Genomic DNA, 26,187 nt, shown 5'->3' on the forward strand with positions numbered 1-26,187 from the left:
AACAAAATATTCAAAAATTAGCTAGAGAACTCTCAGGAACTTAACTATGAGAGTGGTCAGAGAAGAGAGAGAGAACAGGAGGGAAGCCATGCATAGAGAAGGACGTAGAGAAAAGGTGAGACCTGAGTTTGATGCTGAAAAGTGAAGAAGTTGCTCAAGTGAAGGGGTGTGTTCTGAGGTCAGGAAAAGCACGGGTGCAGGCTCCTAGGTAGGGATGGGCACGATTGGTCTGAGAAGAAGGATGGCACTTTAGGAACAACTTTTGAGAGAGAAAAATGCCAGGGAAGTTCAGGGTGTTTCAAAGTAAAACATGTCCTTCAAATTTATAGTGTCATTTCTTTAAGTTTCCTATCACAAGGCTTTGTGTGATAACTAACATTCTCTCAGGCTAGTCACAATTAGTAATATTTTACTGTATATTGCTATATAATTTATAGAATTCATCATTAACTATCTGAATTATAATACAGGACAATATGTTGGCAAACTGTTTTCTTTTTTTCTTTTCTTTTCTTTTCTTTCTTTTTTTTTTTAACCGACATTGTGTTTTTTTTTTTTTTTTTTTTTTTTTTTTTTTTTTTTTTTTTTTTTTTTTTTTTTTTAACCGACATTGTGTTTTAAGGTTTCAATTCATTGTGTTTTAAGCCTAGGGCAGATAGTAAGAAATTATCTCATAGATTAAAAATTAGAACTCTAAAACAATAAAGCCATTTTTATTTTTATAATAGACTTTCTACATTCTAAAGAAATTTCTTCATTCTAATTTATACATGCAAAATTGCTATGTGATTGCCCTGTTATTTTCCCAAGAGGTGAGATGTTCACAAATGTGTAATGAAAATATGAAGCTCATTTACTTATTATGCTTATAATCTAATCCAGGTTCAAAACTGGCCTATGGAGATTGGTAAATATCGGTTGTGATAAATCATTACACAGACATATTTCCACTAAAGCACTAACAGAAAAAATAATGAAAATTGACAAAATCATTTTGAAAATTCACTTTAAAAGCCAGAACAAGCCAAAGAAAAGGGATTTAAAAAGTACCCATTTTTTATTACATGTCATTTTGGGAAAAAATAAGACACCAAAACATTTTAAAATTATAAAGCATTGACTGGTTTTCCATTTGTTATATTATTTTTGATATGAATTACACATCATTTTTTTCCTTAAGACTACAGCATTGCTAATTTTCTCCACATATGTACAATTTGTCTTTGACCTCTAACAAATGTCCTCTAGGCAGTCCACTTACCATCCAAGAACAACGTCACAGCATCATTTTACATGCACACAAAGGCTTGAAAGCTCTATTAAAATAAATGATCCATGGTCCAAGATACATTAACCAGCAGGATAATAAGCCATTTTAGCCCCGTAAATTTTAGTGCCCATACATTCAAAACCACACTGGGTCACTTTAGTATTAAATTCATAGGAACAAAATGGTAAATACACATGTTTTATTTGTTAAGCTGCCAGCTATATATTTTACATAAAAGTTCATTAGCCTAGGAAAACCTATTCAAAAGCACATTAGGCAGTGTATATTTAAAAGCAGTGTCTCCTTACAATACATGATTTTATGTTACAGATACATTTACTATTAAGCATCATGTATATTTAATATCACAACGTCTACTTTAGTGCCCTAAAAAGCCTTTGCTCACTTTATAGTTTCCATTACTGAAGAGCCAACATTCAGTTCTCCCATAATTTTGTAAAGTGCAGGCAACCTACAAGAGCTTCTAGATTTAGCTTGTGGTCCTGTGGGACCACAATAATTGTTATGAAGTCATTAATTCTACCTCGGCAGTTTCAACTGTCAGGTACATGTAACAATAATTGCAGTTAATGAATGCTGCTCAATTTATTAAGTGCAAAATGAAAACCAGTATCCTTTTATATGCAGCAGTGAGGCATATTGACATTTATCATTTCTGTATACCTACCATGTTGTATACCTACTGTCATTTATTGGTCAGGGTATATAACCATATATTTTTTTTAAAGCTTCTTTATATTAAAAAGTAATAGAGGAAATTCTAACACTCTAATTGAAGAGTAATTAAAATAATTAGTACCCAAAGTAATATTTAATAAGAATCTATGTCTATGATAATCAATCCAGCAGAACCAAGACTTAGTACCTGCTTTGGATAAACAAGATTCTTTCTTGAGCCTCCCCACCCACCCCTCATCCTTACAAGAGTGTGAAAAATTCTAAACACTTCCAGTTATTTAAAATATTAGTGTTGTTTAGTTGTTTAAAATATTAGTTTTGTTTAGCTGTTTAAAATATTAGTGTTGTTTCTTTTTCAAAGATTTTGGCAGTAAAGCTTTTGTGTACATAGATACAGCCTGTTTCATGATTTTAAAAAGAACTAGATTTCTTATTTTTACACACATACACAAAAGATTTCTTATTTGCAATCACTCAAAGTAAACTGCATAGACACCTGCAAGAGCAAAGAGAGAAGAATTTCGGAAAACATAAGATGAAAAGGTGTCACTTTTAGGATCCCAGAGACATCTGCTTCCAATAAATATGCTCTGACTGTTTAGTTGTCCAATGTGAATAATCACAATTAGTTTATATCTTGGAATCATCAAGTCCTTGACTTGGGCTTTAATTACCTAGAAATTAAAAAAAAAAATGAGTTTCCTCATTTGAAACTCAAAAATCTTAACCTTTGTCTAAATACAGTGGATTTAATTTAAGAAAATACCATAATGTATTGTAGATACTTTCAGCAACTCTTGTATAACCATAATCATGATTTTCCTTCAAGCATGAGATAGGACATTCAGGGACAAAATGATAACACCAGCAATAAATCTACACTTTCTAAGGTGTGGAAAAACTGTAATTCAGAATACAGAATTTAATGATTATTACATCATCTGAAAAGTCCATGTTAAGATGGCTTCCCTTCAAAGAATGTTGGCATTAGTTACACTGTCTTGTTCATGTCTAATTAAGAGACCATAAATCTGGAGTCTCTTGTAATATGACTAATCATGAATGTTTATTAACAAGTGTTATAAAAAAGACGGTAGAGAAAACCTTGATAAAGTGTCAGCACTGAGGTTGATAAAACATAAATGTACTTAAAGACCACAATGTCTGTATTTGATGGCACAAATACATGCAAATGATGCACATAATTATTGTAGTAGACAAAGGCTTTTTATACACACACACACACACATATGGAATATGACCTAATAAATATTTTCATAAAATATAAATATGCATTTTAACTGCTACTGCCAATTAATTCCCTTCATCAAAAAGTAGAGGGTGTTATGCTTTCAACAAATATTCTAGTTATAGTTAACACTTTGGGAAATCACATATGTACCTCAGAAATCGTTTTAGTCATCTGTCTACAGAGTTCTGGTTCATATTTTTCTTCTTGTAGGTAGTTAGTTAACACATCTTTCAAAATATCATTGACAGTGACCACAGGAAAATGTTTGGTAGGACCTGAAAATATACACAGAATTTCTTTCTAAGAAGTGATTTCAAATTATATCTACCTATCCCATAGGCTAATCAAAAGATTATTGAAACATACAGAGACATTAAATGTTTCAGGTGGCCTCTACTTAAGGAAAAAAGAAGTCCTAATTAGGTTTCTAGTGAGGTTCTCTGGGAGGGACTACAAGACAACAGACTCCTACATTTACCAGATTACCTAAAAAGTGTGCTCAATACTACTGATGTTTGACATTCAAAGTCTTCCTCACACCAACCTTCCCACTACTAGGGACTACAAAGTCTCAACATCTTTCTAACTGGTTCCCCAACTCTTGTATCTCCCCCTCCAATCTATCTGCCAGATCTCACAGTGACATTCCCCTTAACAAGGTCTAGGGTTTGGCTCCTACCCAACCTCTGCACTCTCCTCCCATCCCAAAGCCCCCATGTGCATGGGACTCCAATCTCCCGGACTCCATCTGTCTTTCAAAGCATGCTCATGTGTCCTTGTTCTTGCTCTTTTCTTCAAATGGAACGCTATTCCCCATCTTTTCCATCTGAGAAAAGCCACTCATGTTTCAAGTCCAGGTAGCCTTCCTTCTCCCTTCAGGTAAAAATCATCCCTCTCTTTTCCCTACTCCTGATACACCAGGTCCCACTGCAATCCTGGCTCCTAGTCCACTTAATGAGAGCTAAGGCATAACTGCATTTCTGTCCAGTAAAATGTAAGCAAGATCAGACTTTATCCTTCTCAGAATCTACTACAATGCCGAAGGCATAAGGAATGTTAATGTATGATTTCTGAATTTAAATAGTATTAAATATTTTATAGATAACAATCATTGCACAAATAATGGCTACTTTTTGTTGAGCATTTTCTATGTCAGACACTATGATAAACACTTTAAATTCATTTACCTTATATATATTCCATAGATCTCTGAAGTGAATCTCACTGTTATTCCCACTTCAGAGATGGAGAAACAGACGTTTAAATACATTGAGTAACCTGCCCAGAATCACACAGTGACAGAGCTGGGATGCACGCGAGATTTATTTGATGCCAGAGCTTATATTCTCAACCACATTCAGTCTACGTTCAGAGCAGAAGCTTCAGATGGATCTTCTTTATCCTGCACCCCAGGAATGCTAGCCTCATCATCCCTCTGGTTATATGCTCATGTCACTGTACGACATGCACGTGTGCCCAGGCCTGGCATACAGAGGCTCAACCATCACTTGTAGAGTTGATAAAGATGATGGAGTAAGATCAAGAATCCTATCCAATTCTCTTTTAATTGTCATCAGGATCTATTAAGTGTTTATATTCAGTGACTATACCAGTCAGGGTCAAAGGAAACATATGGCATGCTAAAGTTAGCACAATTCCAGGAGGATTTAATAAAAACACTTTTTAGGAAGGTCTGGGTAAGATGCACAGGGAAATCACAGGGATAGTGCATACCCCTTGGCTAGTAGAAGGGAGGGTGTTACTCTCACCACACCGAGGCTTGAGGAATCTAGAAAGGGAGCTCATACCAGATCCCAGAAGAGTTATTTAGACAGGGCTCCCTTGAGAGCAGCTTATGACCTGTGGTTGAGGGAAGTAACCTGTCTGAGATGAACCCACAGGCAGGGAGCCAGGGAAATAAACACACCAACCTCACACTTCTCTCTCCATCTGCCTTCCTGCTGAGGTTTCCCATCGGCTGAACTTAACCAGCCTGTGACTGTAGTCCAGTTAGGTCAGCCTCCCAAGGCTCAATAAATAGTATTTTTACTTTGATGATAATTAGGAACTGTTCAATTTAATTTAAATCGGGGTGGGGGATAAATCTGAACATATAAAGTGGAGACATCTGACACAATGACTCTAATAATTAACCCACAGAACAGAGACAAGCAGTTATAAACCTGTGAAGGGTAGGTCTTGCTTCGGGGTGGGGGATAAATCTGAACATATAAAGTGGAGACATCTGACACAATGACTCTTAATAATTAACCCACAGAACAGAGACAAGCAGTTATAAACCTGTGAAGGGTAGGTCTTGCTTGTTCCTGCTTCTTGGGCTCAGAGATAGGGCAACAGATACAAGTACCCCTGTAAGCAAGCTCCTGGCTACTTACAGACCTCTGTGTCACCTTCCTGTGCATCTTTTAAAAGATTTCCACTTTCATGGTCTTGTGAAATGAAGCTAAATTTGAGGGTGATTTCCCCCTTTCTGTTTAAGAAACTTAAAAATGGTACCACTAGCTTTGACTAAATTAAACAGATTAGGTCCTTTAGATTGACACCCTTCTCTTTTTCACTGCCTCCTTCTAAGCACTCACATTGCATATACCTTGCCTGACCTACATCGTTCACCTGGAACTTAATTCTGCCCCACATTATACCTACTTGCAGGCTCTGTTCTCTTCAGAAAATAGTAACTTCCGTTAGTGCAAATATTTTGTCTGCCTAGTACTCCCTGCTTTCATTTGGGAACAGGATGTCCCCGTCTAGGAACTGGTTCTTTTCCTACTCTAACCAGGTTGTTCTTTCAGATTTATGACTACTTCCCATGAGGTAAGTCCAAGACCAGGGCATGGTTGGTTGACTGGGGGTGAAGGACAGGCCAATTAGAGTTCCTTCTTGAAATTTTTATTTTAAACTGGAACTAGGTAAAAAGAATTAACCTTTTTCTGGTGGAAAAAGTTATGACATGTGACCCTTAAGAATTGCTGGAGGCCATGTTTTTCATGGTGGGAAGGCAGCCAGGTCACAATGAGAGAAGGAAGCTACATATAGGTTAGTACTGGAAAGAGAATCCTGGTGGCACTTGATTCCCTGCTTCCAGTAGTTCCTGTGTTCCAGCTGTACCAATGTCCTTCCCACACTTTGCTGTGTTTTTTAAAACTCATTCACCAGATTCTGTTTTGAAAATATTTTGAAATATAGCAATGAAATTTTCTTATTTTACTTCTTCATGACCTTTCCCTTATGTATCCAGAATCACCCACTGCCTTTCTCAGATTGGGCTGTTGAGATACAAAGAGTCAATGTTCAGCTTTTGACTTCCAAAACTAGCTCCTGAAGCTACCTTCAGAGTCAGCTAATGTGAATGGCAAAGCTGCTCTTCTTCTTTTTAATTTTTGAATTATTATTATTATTATTATTATTATTTCCTTAGGAGGGAAAAATTGTTTTAGAAATCAAAAGGCAAAGACCTGAAGGGTCAAGACAAAAAAACCCCCAAAACCCTAAAAAAACAAACAAAACTTATCTTTACGAGATTTAAGAAAGGATAAAGATATAATTAACATAACTATGCCTCAACTGCCCCAAATTGGGGGTAATAATAAGAATTACAACATATTGGTTTTGTTAGGTTTAAATTAGGTAAAATATTAAAAATGTTTAGGATAGTGCCTGACACACAATAAACACTCATTAGATATTTATTCTTATTAGAATTTTTCCTGTTATTGTGGTTGTTGCATTCTGCAGGAGGAGATGGCATTTGCCTTGCTGAGAAGGCAGCAAGATGGAAGAGGCTGTAAGGGGACGACAGTGAGGGCCCATGGTTGGGAAAGGACCCCACGGGGTGCCACAGTCAACTGAGAGAGTGGCAGGTTCTGTCTACGAACACCTGACATCAGAGACAGGCCCTGAGCACCTCATGGAAGCTGAACTCAAACGATCTCTTTCTCTCCCTCGATATTTGGGATCTACTTTCCATTATGTTGGCTTCATTCTCAGGCAGGATATCTTGACGTGGCAGCAAAGATGGCCTCCAAAAGTTCTTGTCTGACCTGGTGCTTATAGTCTGTGTTTTTAAAGGATAACACATCATCGCTCCATAAAAAGTTCTGCGAAGCACTTATTCCACAATTAATAGGAAGTTATAGTGACTATCATGGGAGGCTTTTATTCTTAGTGATATATGGCAAGGTCCTAGAGTCAGTCACTTTGGGGAGCAATAGCATAATGAATGGAGAAGAAATTTGAATTTATTATTCCATTTGATTCTCACAGTATCCCTATGATGTACAGACTATTTCCCCAATTTATAGATGAAGAAACTGAGATTTAAGAATGCCAAACACCTTGCTCAAACATCATTTCATTTGATTCTCACAGTATCCCTATGATGTACAGACTATTTTCCCAATTTATAGATGAAGAAACTGAGATTTAAGAATGCCAAACACCTTGCTCAAACATCATTTAACTAAGAACTGGCAAAACTAGTACTTGAATTCAGATATATCAGATCCCACAGCCTGTACTTCTATGCTCTTGTTTCAGTAATTAATTAATGAGAAAATGTAAATGGTGCTTTATTACAAGAAATATAGCTTCTTTTTTCCATCCCTTTTTTCTTCTCATGAATTTTACTCATGTTTCATCTCAGTTTTGGTAGCTATAATTACTTAGATAAAGGGAGGACAAACATGCTACATATTTAAAATGTGTTTAGATGATGCAAACATTGTTGGATAGAATGAAAAATTAATTAAACACAATAGTGCTAGTGATTTGACTTATTACACCCCGCCCCCCATTCTTCTGGCCAGTGTTACATTGTGTATCTATGAGAAAATCTTTACCAAAGGCCCACAAAGTACCTTTTACCTGCAAAATAAACCCAGAAGCAAGTGCAAGCGGAAACATAGTTTGGATTGAGTATTGATAAAATGGCCAGTTGAACGCTTATGGATGTATATTGTCAAGCATAAAAGATTTTAATCATAGAATAATCCACACAGACTTTTATAAGAAAATATGAAAATATTTTATCCATACTGAGCTATCTCTAAAATTGCTTTTCTAACACACAGTATTTCTAAAACTGATAAGATGATTTGGTTAGTATATTTGAGGAAATAAGTTGTGAAAACATAGCCTCATGAAGAAGAAACACAAGGATTCACATTTCATCTACTTTACCTTGTTGAAATCTGCACAGCTCAAAGTCATAAGCACCCAATGGCTAGGAACTTTTAGTTGCAAGTGGGGAAAATCCTGACCCAAACTTGGCTTGCCTAACTGAAAAGTCTAAGGATAGCTAGCTGGATTTAGGACTCAAATGATGACATCAGGATTCGATTGTTCTCTCTGTTTCAGGCTCCATGTAAGGGCAAGATGGCAGAAGCTGCTATAGCCCCTACTTGTTTGGGATCCTGGGTCTTATCTGCTTTTCCAGCAGGCCAAACATTTCCTGAATTTCATCTCAAAGACTTTGATTGTATTAAACCAGGATTGCATGCCATCCTAGAGTCAGTCACTGCTTCATCTGTGAAGCCAGTGTAAGCTACAACAGAATATTACAGATCAAAGGTGGTGGTGATGGTGATGGTGGGACTTCACCAAAGGAAATTGTGTAGGGCTACCAGAAGGAGGATTAAAGTATATTGGATGGCAGGAATATTAGCTGTCAAAGGCACTATGAATATACCAGTAGATTGTCTAATCATGAAGCCCTGTAATCCGTGTAGTCTTCGTGATTACTGTAGAAAACTGGCTACAAAGCCTAATGGGTTGTGCTTATGGTCTATAATTTTCCTGGGGTTAACTGGCCACAGATGAATCACCCTGGCCCACAGAGTCTTACTATGCCCCTTGTAAGTCTCAGTGGAATTTCTATATAGCAGTAATTATATATGGATTCAGGTAACAGTGGGAAGGTACACATTTAGAGAAAACAAGTAGGTCTAGGAGGAAACATGAATGGGAAAATATACTCGCCATGGACTCCATCTGGGAGTATAGGGGCAGGTGCAAAGATCTTTGTTTTCAAAGACCTGAAACCTCAGTGGTAATGGATAAACATCTCTGTCAACAGGGGACCATAAATCACTTCCTTGAGGTTTTTTCCCCCTCCTGTCAACAACATTGCTTGGTTTTGTTGGATAAAACATTAATGCATATCTCTTTCTTTTAATACACACACACACAAACACATATAATATATATATATATATATATCCACCCGGAAATACCCAATGAACTTCTTAATTCAGTAATTTACTATACATATCAGTGTCACTCAGTGAATTGCTTGGTATTCAGGAAACACTGGTGAAGAAAACTAGGCAATGGATATTGCTCCCATTTTGCAGAGGAAAAAACTAAAGCAGCATATCATGCTAGGATTAAAGATAATGTTAGGTTATCAGATATAATTTTAAGTAAATGTCAGTCACCAAAGTAGACATTTAAAATAGGGGTGAAAGATAAAATTACACACCCAGCTGATAGGAGTTTTCCATCTGAACTGTAAGGTGAGAGACATCATCATGCTGGTTAGGTTCATCCATATAAGACACAGTACTCATGGAGCTAAGAGCAAGGGAGAAAATAAATTTTTAATCATTATTATAACAATAATAACAAAACACGGTATTGCTTTAAGCTAAAAGGTTATAAAGGTAAAGTTTTCTCTAAAAAAATTTCAAGTCCTATGTAAATATCCAGTGACATATTTAAAGTCTAAAACATTTTAGAGATGAAAATGCTAAGATGTAGAGAAATTACGTGGAACAGGTCTCAATGTAGTGGTTGAAGCCCAGTGCAGTTACGTAGGTCATCTGATTATCCAGAAAGTGTTTCTGGGTTGATCTATGTCTATAAGGTAACAGAGTACATGTTTCAAATGGCCTTGCCTGTCATGTCTCTGCCACAGATGCAAAGGCTCTCTTCAAAGTACACGAAGCTCAATAATAAGACTGGAGAATATATGAGGAAGTTTAAAATGTTGGGAAACAATTCTATACATACATGGGGTATTATAAAGAGTTCACGATTATATGTACCTCACAAAATCCCCTTAGTATAAAAAAAAAGAAAAACTAATCTACAAGGTGAAAAAAACCGCAATTCACCCAAACTATCATAAATCAATAAGCATCAATAACCCTTTTCAACATTAAGAAAGGGTTTTGGCTTGGTTACCAAGGCAATATGAGCTTTCCCAGGTGCTAAACAAGAGACCCAAGCAAAGAGGAGCCCGTAATGTCCTTCCAGCACTACTTAATTCAACTTAGTTCAGAAGAAATTCAGTAACTAATGGCAGTCTCAGAACGCTATACCCCCAATTTTCTCCACCTGTGAAAATGGAAGTTAAGACAGATGTCATTTCAAAGGAGATATAATAGTATGTGTGTTTTCAGAGTGACCACTTTTCTAAGCAGGCTATAGTTTTGCTTTAACTAAATGAGAAAGAGATATTTGTTCTTAATCTTTTGGGATCTTTTCCCTCTACAAGTAGTTTAAATACTTCATTCTCAGCTGTTTGGAATTAGTGAACTTCTTGCAAATTGATATACTGAGAAAATCATGGATAATCTATTTTCAAAAATCTTTTAATACAATACAATTTACATGATAAATTAAGGTTTACCCACCCAGCTCAAGAAACGGATGCAAGAAATTCTGGTTGCTTTTTTCACAATGGATTTCTGGATTAGTGATTTAGTCTTCATTCTTATAACACCTGCCTTCCTCAATTATCTGCTGCTCTTTGAAGTAGCAACCAATCTGTTTGGCCATACTGGCTGCAGGTGTTGTGGGCAGTATACCAAAGATGATAGCTTCTGCTTAAAAAACCCAATGTTGTATACCCCACTGATTCTAAGATAAGCCAGTCTGCCCCAGTATCATATATGCAACTTTTAATTTTGCAAAACATTTCCCATCAATTACCTCATTTTACCTTCACAATACCCTTTGAAGTAAGTAAAGGGGTCATTATTCCACCCATTTCAGAGATAAAGGGAATGAGGCAAGGGGCTTAACATCATACATGTAGAAAAGACAGACTTATGTTTCCAATATCTTATTTATCTCCCAGCGACAGTCTCACACATGATTATATCTAACAGAATGAAATAGGGGCAATGACTACCTGAAATAATTAATTACTGTCATTAAAACTTACTTACACAAACATGTAGAAGGTATTGATAAAAACCCTATTTCTTTTCTATTGGACACCATATTAAAATTCATAGAAAGAGAAGTAGAGTTGGTACAAAACTCAAATTAGCTGGTGTTAGAAGTCCAAGACAAAAAAGCAAATAGGACTTTTACAAACAGTCTTCACTATTGCTTTGCTTAGTGTTATTAAAGATTGATAATCAATCACTGCACTTCATAATATGATTGCTATAAAATTGGTAAGTGTCATACAGGCAGCTTAAAAACTTCACTGGTTGAAAATTGGTGTGCAAATAGAAAGTTTTACAGGCTGACTTTTTTTGAGTTATTGAAGATGATTTAATTTAGTGCTTTTTTATTTCCACAGTTATCATCTAAACGGTGTATGCTCATTGTAAAAATTTCAAAACATACAGAGAAGTATAAAGGAGGAAGTAAAATTACACAAAAAATTACTAACCCCAGTGGGTTAGTTTTAACATTAAAAAAATGTTAACATTAAAAAAAATCTTTTCAAACATGATTTTACATATGGAACTATATTATAGATACTGGGCTTATTTTTTCACTCAAAAATGTAGTGTGGATAACTTTCCATGTCAACAAACAGTAATGAATATTTTAAATAATAAAACAGTATTTAATATATGAACATTCTGTATTTTACTTAACCATTTGTTCTCCAGGCCATTATTTAGGTTATTTCAAATATTTCACTATTATAAAGAAAATTGTAATGAACATTGTGGCAGGGACTACCATTTGCTTTCCAATGTTGTTCTCTCCTTCTTTGGTAATAGAACCCTAAATTTGTGGAAATATTTTTGTACAGATTAAAGATAAATTCTTAGTCTCTTTCTGTGCTATTGTGGCTATGTGGCTTATGCACTAATGAGATATAAATGGAACTGTTGGATGGAAATTCTTAGAGAGCTCCCTCAAAAGAATTAATTTAACCAGTAGGAGAGAGTTTTTAGCCTTCTTGGTGACTGGAAAGTAGATATAATGGCAAGAGTTGGGCAGCTATTTTGGATTTTGTGATAACTTCATGGATTACAAATAAAAAAAAAAAAAGAAGCCTAGATCTCTGAACTACCTCCCTCCAGACTTTTATATAAGAGAAAAATAAATTTCTATTTTGTTTAAGCTACTGTTATATAACAGTATTTATAATAAAAATTATTATAAGAAGCATTAGATATGACAGAAATTCTAGCTGATACAGAGTTTGCTTCTTAGAAGTGGAACATCACAAGTAATAAAACATGATACCTGAAGTTAGTTTTGTGGAGAAGGGGCTTTGAGGAGTAAGGTTTTTCAGATATTTTCCTGGAAACCTGGCAACTTTTATCATGCAGAGGGAAAATATTTGGCTGGTCTATTGCTTTTCTGTACCTTGGAAGGCTGACCATGTATCAATCAAGATTATAACTTCATGGAAAACTGTAGGAAAATTTTACTTTTTTAAAACCATGTTTATGGCATTTTTAAAAACTGAGATATTATAATTCCCACATTAGAATTAAATGGGTTGGCAAATGGGAGAGAGAGAAAAGAGAATAAGTTGAATAGGAAAAATATTTCTTGAGAAAAAAACAAAAGGAAGAGATAAAATATTTAAAATGCTTGCAGTGTGGGCAAATAACATTAAACCAGAATATGGGCTTGGTAGATTTTAGAAATAAAAGAGTTCATATATTTTAAAACTGCAGTTTAGAATATGGGCTTAGGAAAGCTTGGCTATATTTACTATTGAGCTCCACTCAAGCTCTTTGAAATCTTTAAATAAAAGCATGGGAAGATGATGGACTAGAGGTACATAAGGCGCATTCCTCCCACAGAATAAGATGGAAATGGGCCCACCACCATGACTGCTGTAGTCATAGGAGCCATTGTCTGGTCCCAGCATCCATCACCCATCACAGAGCAGCTCCCCACAGAGCAACAGTCCTGCGAGTGGCCCATTGCTGCAGCCACAAACTCTGCAGATGTCAGGGAGGGGGAGGCTGCAACCACCACTGCTACTACTGCTGCTGCAAGTTAACCCCACTGCTGCCAAGGACACTGCAGATGTGAGGGAGAGGCTGTAGCTGCCAGCACTGCTGCCACTGCCACAAGGTAACTGCACTGTTGCCAAAGACACTGCAGATGCAAGGAAGACAACTTCAGCTGCCAGTGCCACTTCTGTTCCCACAAGGTAACTTTGCTGCTGCCATGGACACTGCAAATGTGACAGAGGCAGTTGCAGCCACCAACGCTGCTGCTGCCACTGCTGCAAGATAATCCCACTGCCACTGTGGACATTACAGCTGTACAGGCCACTGCTACAGATGCCACAGCCAAGCAGGTGGCCAATGCAACCACTACTGCTGCAGTCACTGCCACTACCAGAGCTGCCAGGCAGCCACCATCATTGTGCGAGCAGCCCACTGATGCTGAAGCCACCATTGTCATGCAGGCAGCTGACCAAAGCCACTGCCACAGCCATCACCACTGCAAGGGTGACCTGCTACCAAAGAAGCAGCCACAGCAGCCACTGCCACGGTGCAGATGGACTCCCAACACTTGACTGCATTGACACAAGGAGGGTCACCAGCAGAGTCCAAGGAAGGAGAGTAATAGAAGAAGAAAGTACTGTACCAGATGACCAGGCATCAATATAGAGCTAGTAGAGACATGAAAAAACAAGAAAATATGAGTCCACCAAAGGAATACAATGACTCACAAGTACCAGACCCCATAGAGCAGAGACCCTTGATATGACTGAAAAGGAATTCCAAGCAACAATCTTAAGGAAACACAATGAAATACGAGAAGACACAGTTAGCCAACACAATGAACTGAGCAAAACTATCTGGGACATGAAGAAGAAAATTTACAAAGAGATCAATACTTTAAAAAGAATGTAGCAGAACTCATGGAACTGAAGGAATCATTCAATGAAATAAAAAACAAAACTGAGAGCTTAAGCAGCAGACTAGAGCAAGCAGAAGAAAGAATTTCTGATCTTGAGGACAGTCTCTTTGAAATAACTCAGACAGACAAAAAAGAAAAAAAAAGGGAAAAGAATTTTTAAAAATGAAGAAAATGTAAGAGAGATAGCAGATAACCTTAAGCACACAAATATCCAAATCACGGGGGTTCCTGAAGGAGAGGAGAAAGGAAAAGGCATTAAGAACATATCCAATGGAATAGTAACAGAAAACTTCTCAGGTATAGGGAGAGACACGACCCTTCAGATTCAGGAAGCTCAGAGATCCCCAAACAGATTCAATCCCAAAAGGTCCTCTCCAAGACAAATTATAGTCAAACTGGCAAAGCTCAAGGACAAAGAGAGAATCCTAACAATGGTGAGAAAAGTATCAAGTCACCTATAAGGAAGTCCTGTTCAGACTAACAGCAGACTTCTCAACAGAAGCTCTACAGTTCGGAAGAGAATGGGATGATATATTCAAAATACTAAAAGAAAAAAACCTGCCAGCCAAAAATACTATACCCAACAAGGCTATCCTTCAGAAATGAAGGAGAAATAGTATATTTCCCAGACAAACAAAAACTACAGGAGTTCACCACCACAAGACCAGCCCTACAAGAAATCCTCAAGGGAGTACTGTATCTGGAATCCATAAAACTATAACAAATACCATGAACACACAAAGAAAAACAAAACCCAGTGGTAGAACAAAAATGCACATGAGAAAGAGAAAGAAACTGTATCTTACCACCTCCAAAAACCAACAACCCCCAAAACAAATAATAAAAGGGAAAGAAAGAAACAAAATATATTTAAAACATCAAATGAAAATGGATAAAATAGCAGGAGTAAGACAATACCTTTCTGTATCAACCCTAAATGTAAATCAATTAAATTCCTACTCAAAAGACACAGACTGGCTAACTGGATTAAAAAGCTAGACTCAGGTATATGCTATCTACAAGAGACTCACCTCACCGGTAAAGTCAAACACAGACTAAGAGTGGAGGGATGGAAAAAAATATACCACACAAATGGAAATAAAAAATGAGCAGAAATAGCTATTCTTATATTAGATAAAATTGACTTTAAACCAAAAACTTATAAAAAGAGAAAAAGAAGGCCACTATATAATGATAAAGGGATCTATCCAGCAAGAAGACATAACAATTGTAACTATATATGCACCCAACATCACAGCACCCAGATATATAAAGCAAATACTATTAGACCTAAGAAAGAGACTCAAATACAATAATAGTTGGGGACCTGAACATACTTCTCTCAACATTGGACAGATCATCTAGGCAACAAATGAACAGAGAAACACAGGATTTAAATCACATTTCAGATCAATTGGATTTGGCAGATATCTACAGAACATTTCATCCAACAACTGCAACATATACATTTTCTCATCAGCATATGGAATATTCTTCAGGATAGACCACATGTTAAATCACAAATAAACAAAGTATCAAAAAGTGAAATTGTTTCAAGTATCTTTTCAGATTACAATGGATTAAAACAAGAAAACACTAACAAGTGAAACTCTGGAAACCATACAAACACATGGAAACTAAACAACATGCTCCTGAATGACCTGTAGGTCCAAGAAGAAATTAAACAGGAAATCAAAAATTTTCTTGAAATTAATGAAAATAAAGACACATCACACCAAAATCTGTGGGAAACTGCACAAGCAGTACTGAGAGAAATTTATTGCAATAAATGTTAACATCAAAAGAATAGAAAGATTTCAAATAACCAATCTGATGCTACACCTCAAAGAATGAGAAAAACAATTACAACTCAATCCTAAGATAGTAGATGGAAAGAAATAATTAAGATTGGAGCAGAACTAAATGAAATAGAGACACAATAAATGATACAAAATATTAATGAAACAAAAAATTGGTTTATTGAGAAGATAAGCAAAATAGACAAGTCATTAGCTAGGCTAACTAAAAAAGGAAGAGAGAAAACCCAAATACCGAAATCAGAAATGAGAAAGGAGACATTATAACTGAACAATAGAAAGACCAAGAATCATTAGAGACTATTATAAACAATTATACACCAACAAATATGAAAACCTGGAGGAAACAGATACATTTCTGCACACATACAAACTACCAAGACTAAACCAAGAAGAAACAGAAAATCTGAACAGACCAATAACAAGCAATGAGATTGTAGCAGTAATCAGCAATCACCCAACAAAGAAAAGCCCAAGACCGGATGGCTTTACTGCTGAATTCCATCAAACTTTAAAGAGGAATTAGTATCAATTCTCTTCAAACTATTCCAAAAAAACGAAACAGAGGCCACTCTCCCAAACTCTTTCGCCAAGACCGGATGGCTTTACTGCTGAATTCCATCAAACTTTAAAGAGGAATTAATATCAATTCTCTTCAAACTATTCCAAAAAAACGAAACAGAGGCCACTCTCCCAAACTCTTTCTTTGAGTCCAGCATCACCCTGATACCAAAACCAGGCAAAGATACAATAAGAAAAGAAAACTATAGGCCAATATCTTTGATGAACATAGACACAAAAATCTCAGATAAAATATTAGCAAACAGAATACAGCAACACATCAAAAAAATTATACACTACGATCAAATGGGATTCATCCCAGGGATGCAAGGATGATTCAACATATGGAAATCAACAAATGTGATATACCACATCAAGAAAATAAAGGACAAAAAACATACAATTATCCCAACAGAAGCAGAAAAAGCATTTGACAAACGTCAACATCCCTTAATAATAAAGAGTCTCAGCAAATTAGGTATAGAAGGAAAGTATCTAAATACAATAAAAGCCGTATATGGCAAACACACCACCACTATCATCCTGAATGGGAAAAAGCTGAAAGCTTTTCTCTTAAGAACAGGAACAAGACAAGGATGCTCACTCTCACCACTCCTTTTTAACATAGTATTGGAAGTACTAGCCAAAGCAATCAGACAAGAAAAAGAAATAAAGGGCATTCAAATTAGAAAAGACAAAGTCAAACTGTCCCTATTTGCAGATGGCATGATCCTATGTATAGAAAAGCCTAAAGACTCTACAAACAACAACAACAACAACAACTCTTTGAGTTGATAAACAATTTCAGTAAAGTTGCAGGATACAAAATTGACATGCAAAGATCATCAGCATTTTTATACTCCAACAACAAAATAGCAGAAAAAGAAAGCAAGAAATCTATCCCATTTAGAATAGTCACCAAAAAATTAAAATATTTAGAAATCAATTTAACCAAGAAGGTTAAAGGTCTCTACAACAAGAACTACAAATCACTGTTGAAAGAAATTCAGGAGGACACAAAAAGAACGAAAGACATTCCATGCTCTTGGATTGGAAGAATTAACATTGTGAAAATGTCCGTATCACCCAAAGAGATCTGCAGATTCAATTCAATCCCCATCAAAATACCAATGACATTCTTCACATGAATAGAAAAACAATCCTAACATTCATACAGAACAACAAAAGACCCTAACTAGCCAATGCAAACCTGAGCAAATAAATAAATAAATAAATAATGCTGGAGGCACAATACTACCTGACTTCAAGTTATACTACAACACTATAGTAACCAAAATAGCATGGTACTGGCATAAAACAGATACTCAGACAAATGGAACAGAATAGAGAACCCAGAAATCAACCCACATACTTACAACCAACTGATTTTCAACAAAGGCACTAAGAACATACACTGGGGAAGAGACTGCCTCTTCAATAAATGGTGCTGGGAAACTAGATATCCATACGTGGAAGAATGAAGCTAGACCCATACTTCTTGCCATACACCAAGATCGACTCAAATGCGCTAAAGACTGAAGTATAAGACCTAAAACTACAAAACTAGTAATGGAAAACATAGGGGAAACATTTCAAGAAGTAGAACTGGGCAAAGACTTTATGAATATGACCCCCTAAGCACAGGAAACAAAGGGAAAAACAAAGATATGGGATTATACCAAACTAAAAAGCTTCTGCCCAGCAAAAGAAACAATTTACAGAGCAAAATGACAACCTACAGAGTGAGAGAAAATATTTGCAAACTATGCATCAGACAACGGATTAATATCCAGAATATACAAGAAACTCAAAAAAGTTAAAAAAAACAACCTGATTAAACAATGGGCAAAGGAGCTGAATAGGCCTTTTTCACAGGAAGTTGTATAAAATGTTCAACAGACACATGAAAAAATGCTCAACATCATGAAGCATCAGGGAAATGCAAGTCAAAACTACACTGAGATATCATCTCACTCCAGTTAGACGGGCTATTATCAAGAAGACAGAGAATAATAAATGCTGGAGAGGTTGCAGAGAAAGGGGAACCCTCCTACATTGTTGGTGAGACTGTAAATTAATGCAGCCATTATGGAAAATTCCACTGCTGGGTATATACACAAGATTGGAAATCGTCATGTTGAAGGGAAACCTGCGCTCCAATGTTTATTGCAGCCCTATTTACAGTAACCAAGAATTGAAACCAACCTAAATGTCCATCGTTACATGACTGGATAAGGAAAATGTGGTATATTTACACAGGATAAGGAAAATGTGGTATATTTACACAATGAAATACTACTCTGCCATAAAAAGAATGAAATACTGACATTCACAGCAACATGGACAAACTTAGAGAAAATCACATTAAATAAAATAAGCCAGGCACAGAAAGAGAAATACCACGTCCTCACTCACAAGTGGAAGCTAAAAAAAGAAATAAAAAAGAAAGATACAACAATCACAATAATTCGTTGATCTTTCAAAAGGATAGAACAGAACTGAGGTTACCAGAGGTGGGAAAGAGGAAGGGGCAGGGGGATAAAGAAGGAATTGGTAAAGGGCCACAAAAAATGATTACATTGTATAATGCTGAATATACTAATTATCCTAATTTGAGAATCACATATTGCACACAGGTATTGATATTCAACTCTGTTCCCTGCAGGTATGTACAATCAACTATGTCTCAATAAAAAATAATAAATTAATAAATATAGTCCAAAAAAATTTTAAAAACATGTAAGATGCTCAAAAAGTAAATTTATAATTTGTTTTATTTTATTTTAATTTATCAATATACAATGTAGTTGATTTTCATGTTTCTTAACCAATTCCTCTTTCCCCCTACCCGCCCTGCCATCAACATCGCATCTGTTCACTTGTCTTAACAAGTTCAAGAAATTGCTGTGATTGTTGTGTCTTCTCCCCACCCCACCCCACCATTTATTTGTTTGTATATTTATTTTTAGTTCCCACAAATAAGCGAGAACATGCAGTATTTCTCTTTCTGTGCCTGGCTTATTTCACTTAATAAAATTTTCTCTAAGTCCATCCATGTCACTGTGAATGGTAGTATTTCATTCTTTTTTATAGCACAGTAGTATTCCATTTTGCTAATTTATAATTTTAATTACCAGTGCTATATACACGGCACAATGAGTTTATTTAGTATATATCATAACATTACAAGTGGATGAGTTTCAGTTGTCATGGTCAGACTTTCCCTAGTTTGCAATGATAACTCTTCTATACATATGATCTCATTGCAAAGGGAAGACCATAGTTAGTTTTTTTTTAAATGTGAAAAATATTCTTGTTGTCTAAGTGTTTTATCCCCTTTTGGCATTCGTAGAGAAAAAAATTTCAAGTAGCAAAATTTATCCGAGAGTTGTAAAGTTTTAGAAAGAAGGGTAGATTAAAAGTAATGCAGGAAAACTCAAATTCTGGCATAAAATATTAGTGAAAACACTGAACAAATTAGTTAATACTATTGCAGGGGGAAGAGTACAATTTGTAACCCAATGCAAAATTCAGTTAATACTTGGAATTGCGTGTGCTATTGCTGAGGATAGACTTAGAATTAGCCTACCTGCAGAAATAGCTCTATGACACTGGTCCAAAATAACAAAAGTAACCCTCCTATATTGTACCTGGCTGCCACTGGAAATGTCCCGTGCTAATCCAATAGCCTGTGTTCTGAAATACAGGCAAAAAAAAAAAAAAAAAGTTAAGAAGTTAGAACATGTTTACTCTTTCATGAAATTCGGTTTTCTTAAAAACCTCTTACAAATTTGCTTGCTAACCAATCCTTGAATTACTTAGAATAAATACAAGGCATGTCTTATCGCTCTGACTGTTAGGGATAGTAACAATTATTTCAATTAAATCTCACCAGCCACAATAGCATCTAATCAGTATTGAGAACTCATTTCCAGACATTTTCTCTGCTATTATTACCTAGATCTTTTGAAATTACGGTAAGAGACTATTTGAATGCATAAACCGGCCTTGTAGCCATTGAAGTAGTAGGTGAAAAAGGTCAGAATATCATCTCTTTCTTCTATTTGTAACTATGAAACGCCTGGAATTACCGTATTTTGAATGGTAGTAAGTATGAGTTTTAAAATTTTTTTGAAAAACTGTTACTAAAGTCATGTGCTGCCTCCCAGTGGAGATATTTCAAGGTGCACAGAAAAAAAGAAGGCTTTAGGGTATAAATTTGTACATTTGTTCTTTCTTTCTTTTCTTCATTCTTCCAACAAATATTTATTGTCCACAGTGTGTCAGGCAATTTGGAAACTACTGATAATACAAAGAAAAATTACAGCCTCTGTGCTTGAGAAACATGATGTAGAATATAAGATAAAATATGCATAGAAACCCCCTTACTTGGGAAACAGCTTCTTAGATATTTTTTATGAATGTTATGCTTAAGACCAAAAACATTCCAATGCTGTGGAGATCATCAAGGAGGGGTCGGGCCTAGAGAAACAGATTTCCACACAATAAAAGAGTTCTTCTACATTTTTTTTTAAAAATAGATACACAATGGAATGCTTCAGCAAGTAGGCAAAAGTGTACCTTGTATTAAAATTTTGAACATGTAATTTTCTAGTTGCTGTAAATGTATCTTATGCCTACAAGATGAAAGCCCTTAGTCACTCTGGACTTAATGCATACATGGACCTGTGAACCCAACTTGTTTGGAAGCAAAAGAACTTGCTTGTTCGTAAATCAATATAATGCAATAATTACTCATTCAACAATAAAAATTTATTTAGTGACTACTATGTGCCAGGTACAATTCTAAGTCTTTGGGATACAGTACTGAAAAAGACCAAATTAAGGTCACAGCTTTCATGGAACTTACACTTTAGTGAGAGAAGACAGACAACAGACAATAAAACACTAAACAAGGGAAATTATACATTATGTTAGAAGGTGGTACATGCTGTAAGAAAAAGTAGAGCAGGTTAAGGAAGTTTGAAAGTAGGCAGGTGAGAGGGTTCCATGTGCAATTTCAAATGAAGTGGTCAAGAAAGGCCTCCATGAGCAAAGAATTGAAGGAGGTGAGGAAACGAGCCAGGTGGATAGCTGATGGAAAAGTATACCAGGAAGAGAGAACAGCTCCTGCAAAGGCTTTGAGACAGGAAGCTGCCTGCTGTGTTTGAGGAAGTGTGTAGAAGCCAGAATAGCTGGAGCAGAGGCAGCAGGAAGCAGGAGGATGAAAGAAGATGAGGTTACAAAGGTGTCAGGTGGGTAGATCATGTAGGGCTTTGTGGGCCATTGTAAACACTTGGGCTTATACTCTGAGAAAGCAGAGCCTATAGAGCACACACATACCTGTATTTTCTAAATACCCTTAGATTTCTTTGCTGAATGGCTATGTCAGTTTTTATTATCACTTGCCTTGCCAACGTTTGGTATTGTTATCCCTTCCTATGTTTTGCCATTTGGATTGGTGTAAAATGGTATCTTGATGTTTTAATTTACATTTTTTTCTGATTTCAAGTGAAATTGAGCATCTCTTTGTATTCTGCTTAGCCATTTGGGCTTTGCTTTGTAAATTGCTATCATCTCCTCTGTCTATTTTTTAAATTGTTTTCCTGGTTTTTAAAATTTTTAATGTGCAAGATTTTAAAAAATATGTATCTTCTACCAGCCTGTTAGTTGTGTCTATTACATCTTTTGTTAAAAGAAATGCTAAATTTTACTGCATTATATTTATATTTATATTATAAACTATATTATAGTTATATTTATTAAAAACAATTTTTTTGCTTTATGGTTTCATTTCTAATTTTGGGTTCTTATTTAAGACATCTTTCCTTACCCCTAGAACACAAAGATATTCTCCTATGCTTTCTTCTACCAGCTGTATAACTTTCCACATTTCAGTTTTCCATCTGGAGTCTACCTATGCAAATGGTGTAAGGTAAGAGACCAGCTTCACTTTCCTCCATAGAGTCACCCAGTTTTCTCCCAACACAATTTATAAAAAAAATCCATCACTTCCCTATTTATAAAAATAAATGGGGATTATAAAAATGTCTTCTCTATTTAACCCACAGGTTTTTTATGGGAAGTACATGGATATCATATGTGAAATAGCTTAACAACTTATAAAGTACAATAATAATTAGTTATTATTAATAATTAGTTAATATTTAATAATTAATAGTTCATTAATAATTATTTTTTATTGTAGTTTAATTTGGGAACATGGCCATTTCAGTTTTCCTGAGCTTTTTTCTCTTTCAGGGGGATGCTGTATCTCAGCCAGATCCTGTAGGGGCTTTAGTTTGATGTAGACAGCAATGCAACTTATTCCCTAGCTTTGATCTTCTGACCTCTAGCCTCATCCTTCAGGTATCAAAATGAGGAAACAGGCTTGCCAATGTCATTTTTAACTGCCCATAAGCAGTTCACAGTAGTATAGCTTGGGATACTATAGGTTGGAATCATACAGTAAACTTACCACATTTAAAATTACTTGTTCACTGTCTTTCCCACCAGATTCTAAACTCCATAAGAGCAGGGATTGTTTGTATGATTCACCACTTAGCACCTAGAATGCTCTCTTTGTTCAATAAATGCTTCACATGAAGTAATGAATACATTTCCATTTTGGTCACTTTTACTGGAAAAACCTATTCTAGTATGGTTACCAGGTGGCTCCCAGTTTCCTTGAAAAATGAATTTCACTAGTTAGAACCTTACAGTTATTCATCTTTATATGTCTAACATTGGCACAATAATTGACCCATAGTAGAAGCTCAATCAATTCTGGATAAATGAATAAGTGACAGAAGTAGATAAATAGTGTTATAGTGTTAGTTACCATCAGTAGGTTCAAGTGGAGAGTGGTAGGATCCATACAGAAAGTTCTGGTAACATGACATTGCTGTAATTTTGGTTTAAGGCAAAAGAAATACTTTTCATTCCCCAACCTGAGCCCTAACCTACTAGTGGAACTGTTGCCCTCAAGAATAAGAAACCTGGATATCATGTCACATTGTTCTGGGAAAGTTACTTGACCTCATGGCTTCTATGAGAAAACCATATCTGTTCAAACACTGTTCAATGTCTGCCAAAGGCCGATCTTCCAACAAGAAAGACATCATTGTAAATACCTGCCCTTACCCATGGGTAGGAAACAGAAAGTTCTGGTGAATGAATAAAATAGTTTTATTCATGCAAATTACACATAAATTGCCGATTTTTAGCAAATGAAAATACTTGACTGGTAAACAAAAGCACATTTGCTATTTGCCAATTCTATAGGTTTACAGCCTCAATCTCTCTAAAATTCTGTTTCTTCATTTGTAAAATGGTAATAATAATATCATCTATCTTTATAGAGCAGGAGACAGAAAACATTCCTGTAAAAGGCCAAATAGAAAGTATTTTTGGCTTTGCGGGGCCTATGGTTTCTATTGCAACTACTCAGCACTGCCGCTGTAGTGTGAAAGCAGCCAGAGACAATACATAGATGAATAGGCATGGCCGTGTTCTAATAAACTTTATTTATGGGTACTGCAATTTGAATTTCTTATCATTTTCACATGCCACCTAATATTGTTCTCCTTTTGACTTTTTTTTTAACCAGGCAAAAACCATACTTAGCTAAGGGACCATATGAAAGCAGGTAGCAGACTAGACTTGGCCCTTCGGTTATAATTTACCAAACCCTGCTACAGAACTTCCATGAGGCATAAATTAGGTCCACAGTAAGGGCTCAATAAATGACAGTGATTGCCATTCTTATAATTATAAATTATGTAAGTGAAAACAAGAAAAAATTCAAAATAATAGATGGAGTATTATAATAACTATGCAGAAAGAAATATGCCAACATGGTAATAGTTATTATGTTAGGATGATAAAATCCAGCTTAAGATTCTTCTTCTTTAATGAGACATAAAAATTACGTTATAACGAAAACATAACAAATAAAAAGACTAATTCTGAAAACAGTTAACAATAATTACATTGGATATAAATGCAATCTTCCTTTCACAATTCAGAAGGTACTTTAGATATTTATTATGCTTGGGGATCCGTTAAGCATGAGCTAAAACTTTAGAAGACTGCAAACATAGAAACCGAGACTGTAGAGCTAAGTGCTGATCTTATACCACACTCAAGAAGCAACTTTTCAAGTAGGTCTACCTCTATTCTTCCTTGCCTTCCTTATCAGTATGATTACCACTATAAAAGCAAATAAGTCCACAATCTATTAAGGGAGCTGGGCAAGAGAACAGCCAAATACAGGTCCATGTAGAAGGAAAAACCAGCAGAAGCAGAAAAGAAGAGCATCCAACTCAGTCTGGAGGCGCAGGTGTTCGTAGTTGGGTAATTAGAGAGAGCTTCCTGGAGAGTGGAGATGGAGCTAAATTCCAAAGGAAGAGGAGAGGGAAGCCAGGAGAAGAGTGTTAAGAAGAGCATTCCAGGAAAGTGGCAGTACTGCATGGGACAGCAATTTGAGGCAATGGCTGGAGGCCAGACAGAGCACTGAAGGATTATTGAGTGTGGATGCAGGCTAGGATGTAAGCAGGATGGCGGCAGGCTGGTGCTATGGAAGTAAGCAGGGGTCTGTAGACCCTGTATATGATGCTCATGATTGGCCAGACAGAGCACTGAAGGATTATTGAGTGTGGATGCAGGCTAGGATGTAAGCAGGATGGTGGCAGGCTGGTGCTATGGAAGTAAGCAGGGGTCTGTAGACCCTGTATATGATGCTCATGATTTGGAACTGTATCCTAGTCCAAATCAAGTTACTTGACCTGTAAGCCTCAGTTATTTCACAGTAAAATGGTAAGGGTGATATCTACCTAGGAGGATTTATGCTAGGGAAATTAAATGAGATAATGTATTAGGTCATCAATATACCTCAGGATATGCTTTATACTATCTATTGACATTTGTCTTTTCAAAAACTGTTTTAAAATAATTTTCAAATGAAAAGTAAATGCTTTTCCATAAAACATTGCATTTCAAAATGATGCCTGAATTTGATAGCCACTAAGCTGTCAGAACTTTTCTAGTAGTTGAAGACTCATTCATGATGGAGAATCACGCCTACAGCTTGATTCCCGACAGTGAGGAAGACAAAGGAAAGCAGGTACAGGTTAGAGTTGGGAGGCAGCCTCCTAAATAGCCTCTGCCATTGCAAGGGACATGGAAGCTGTTATTTGCTATTTAAGAAAAAAAAGTGCAGATAGAAGATCCATCCTGATATTTTGCTTAAGAGTCAAAAACCAAAATAATTATCATTTAAATGTTGTTGGTGAAAAATCCATACTAATGTGTTTATAAAAATGATTTTTGTATTCTTGTTACTTTTAATCTGTATTTATATTTCATCAGTAATAGTTACAAAACAGTAATCTCTAATTCTTCAAACGTGGCCAAGCTTTGATTCTATATGACTTTCTAATTTGTTTTGGAAGGGAAGAGGTAAATGAAAATTATGCAAATAGAGA

At 35.9% G+C, this 26,187-nt stretch overlaps 1 protein-coding gene across 2 annotated transcripts in view; it reads right to left on the reverse strand.

Annotated features, from left to right (window-relative positions):
- Window positions 1-2,431: 2,431 nt before the first annotated feature.
- TCTEX1D1 (Tctex1 domain containing 1) overlaps window positions 2,432-26,187 on the reverse strand; it is a 27,496-nt gene continuing 3,740 nt past the window's right edge. For both annotated transcript variants that reach the window (XM_008569001.1, XM_008569000.1), the window contains exons 3-5: window positions 9,721-9,812; window positions 3,372-3,496; window positions 2,432-2,643 (exon numbers count right to left, since the gene is read on the reverse strand). In XM_008569001.1, coding sequence (XP_008567223.1) covers window positions 2,440-2,643; window positions 3,372-3,496; window positions 9,721-9,812 — 421 coding nt within the window. In that variant the 3' untranslated portion in view covers window positions 2,432-2,439. The remainder of the gene's footprint in view (window positions 2,644-3,371; window positions 3,497-9,720; window positions 9,813-26,187) is intronic.

Source organism: Galeopterus variegatus, unplaced genomic scaffold (assembly GCF_000696425.1).
Source record: "Galeopterus variegatus unplaced genomic scaffold, G_variegatus-3.0.2 Scaffold458, whole genome shotgun sequence".
Lineage (NCBI taxonomy): Eukaryota > Metazoa > Chordata > Mammalia > Dermoptera > Cynocephalidae > Galeopterus > Galeopterus variegatus.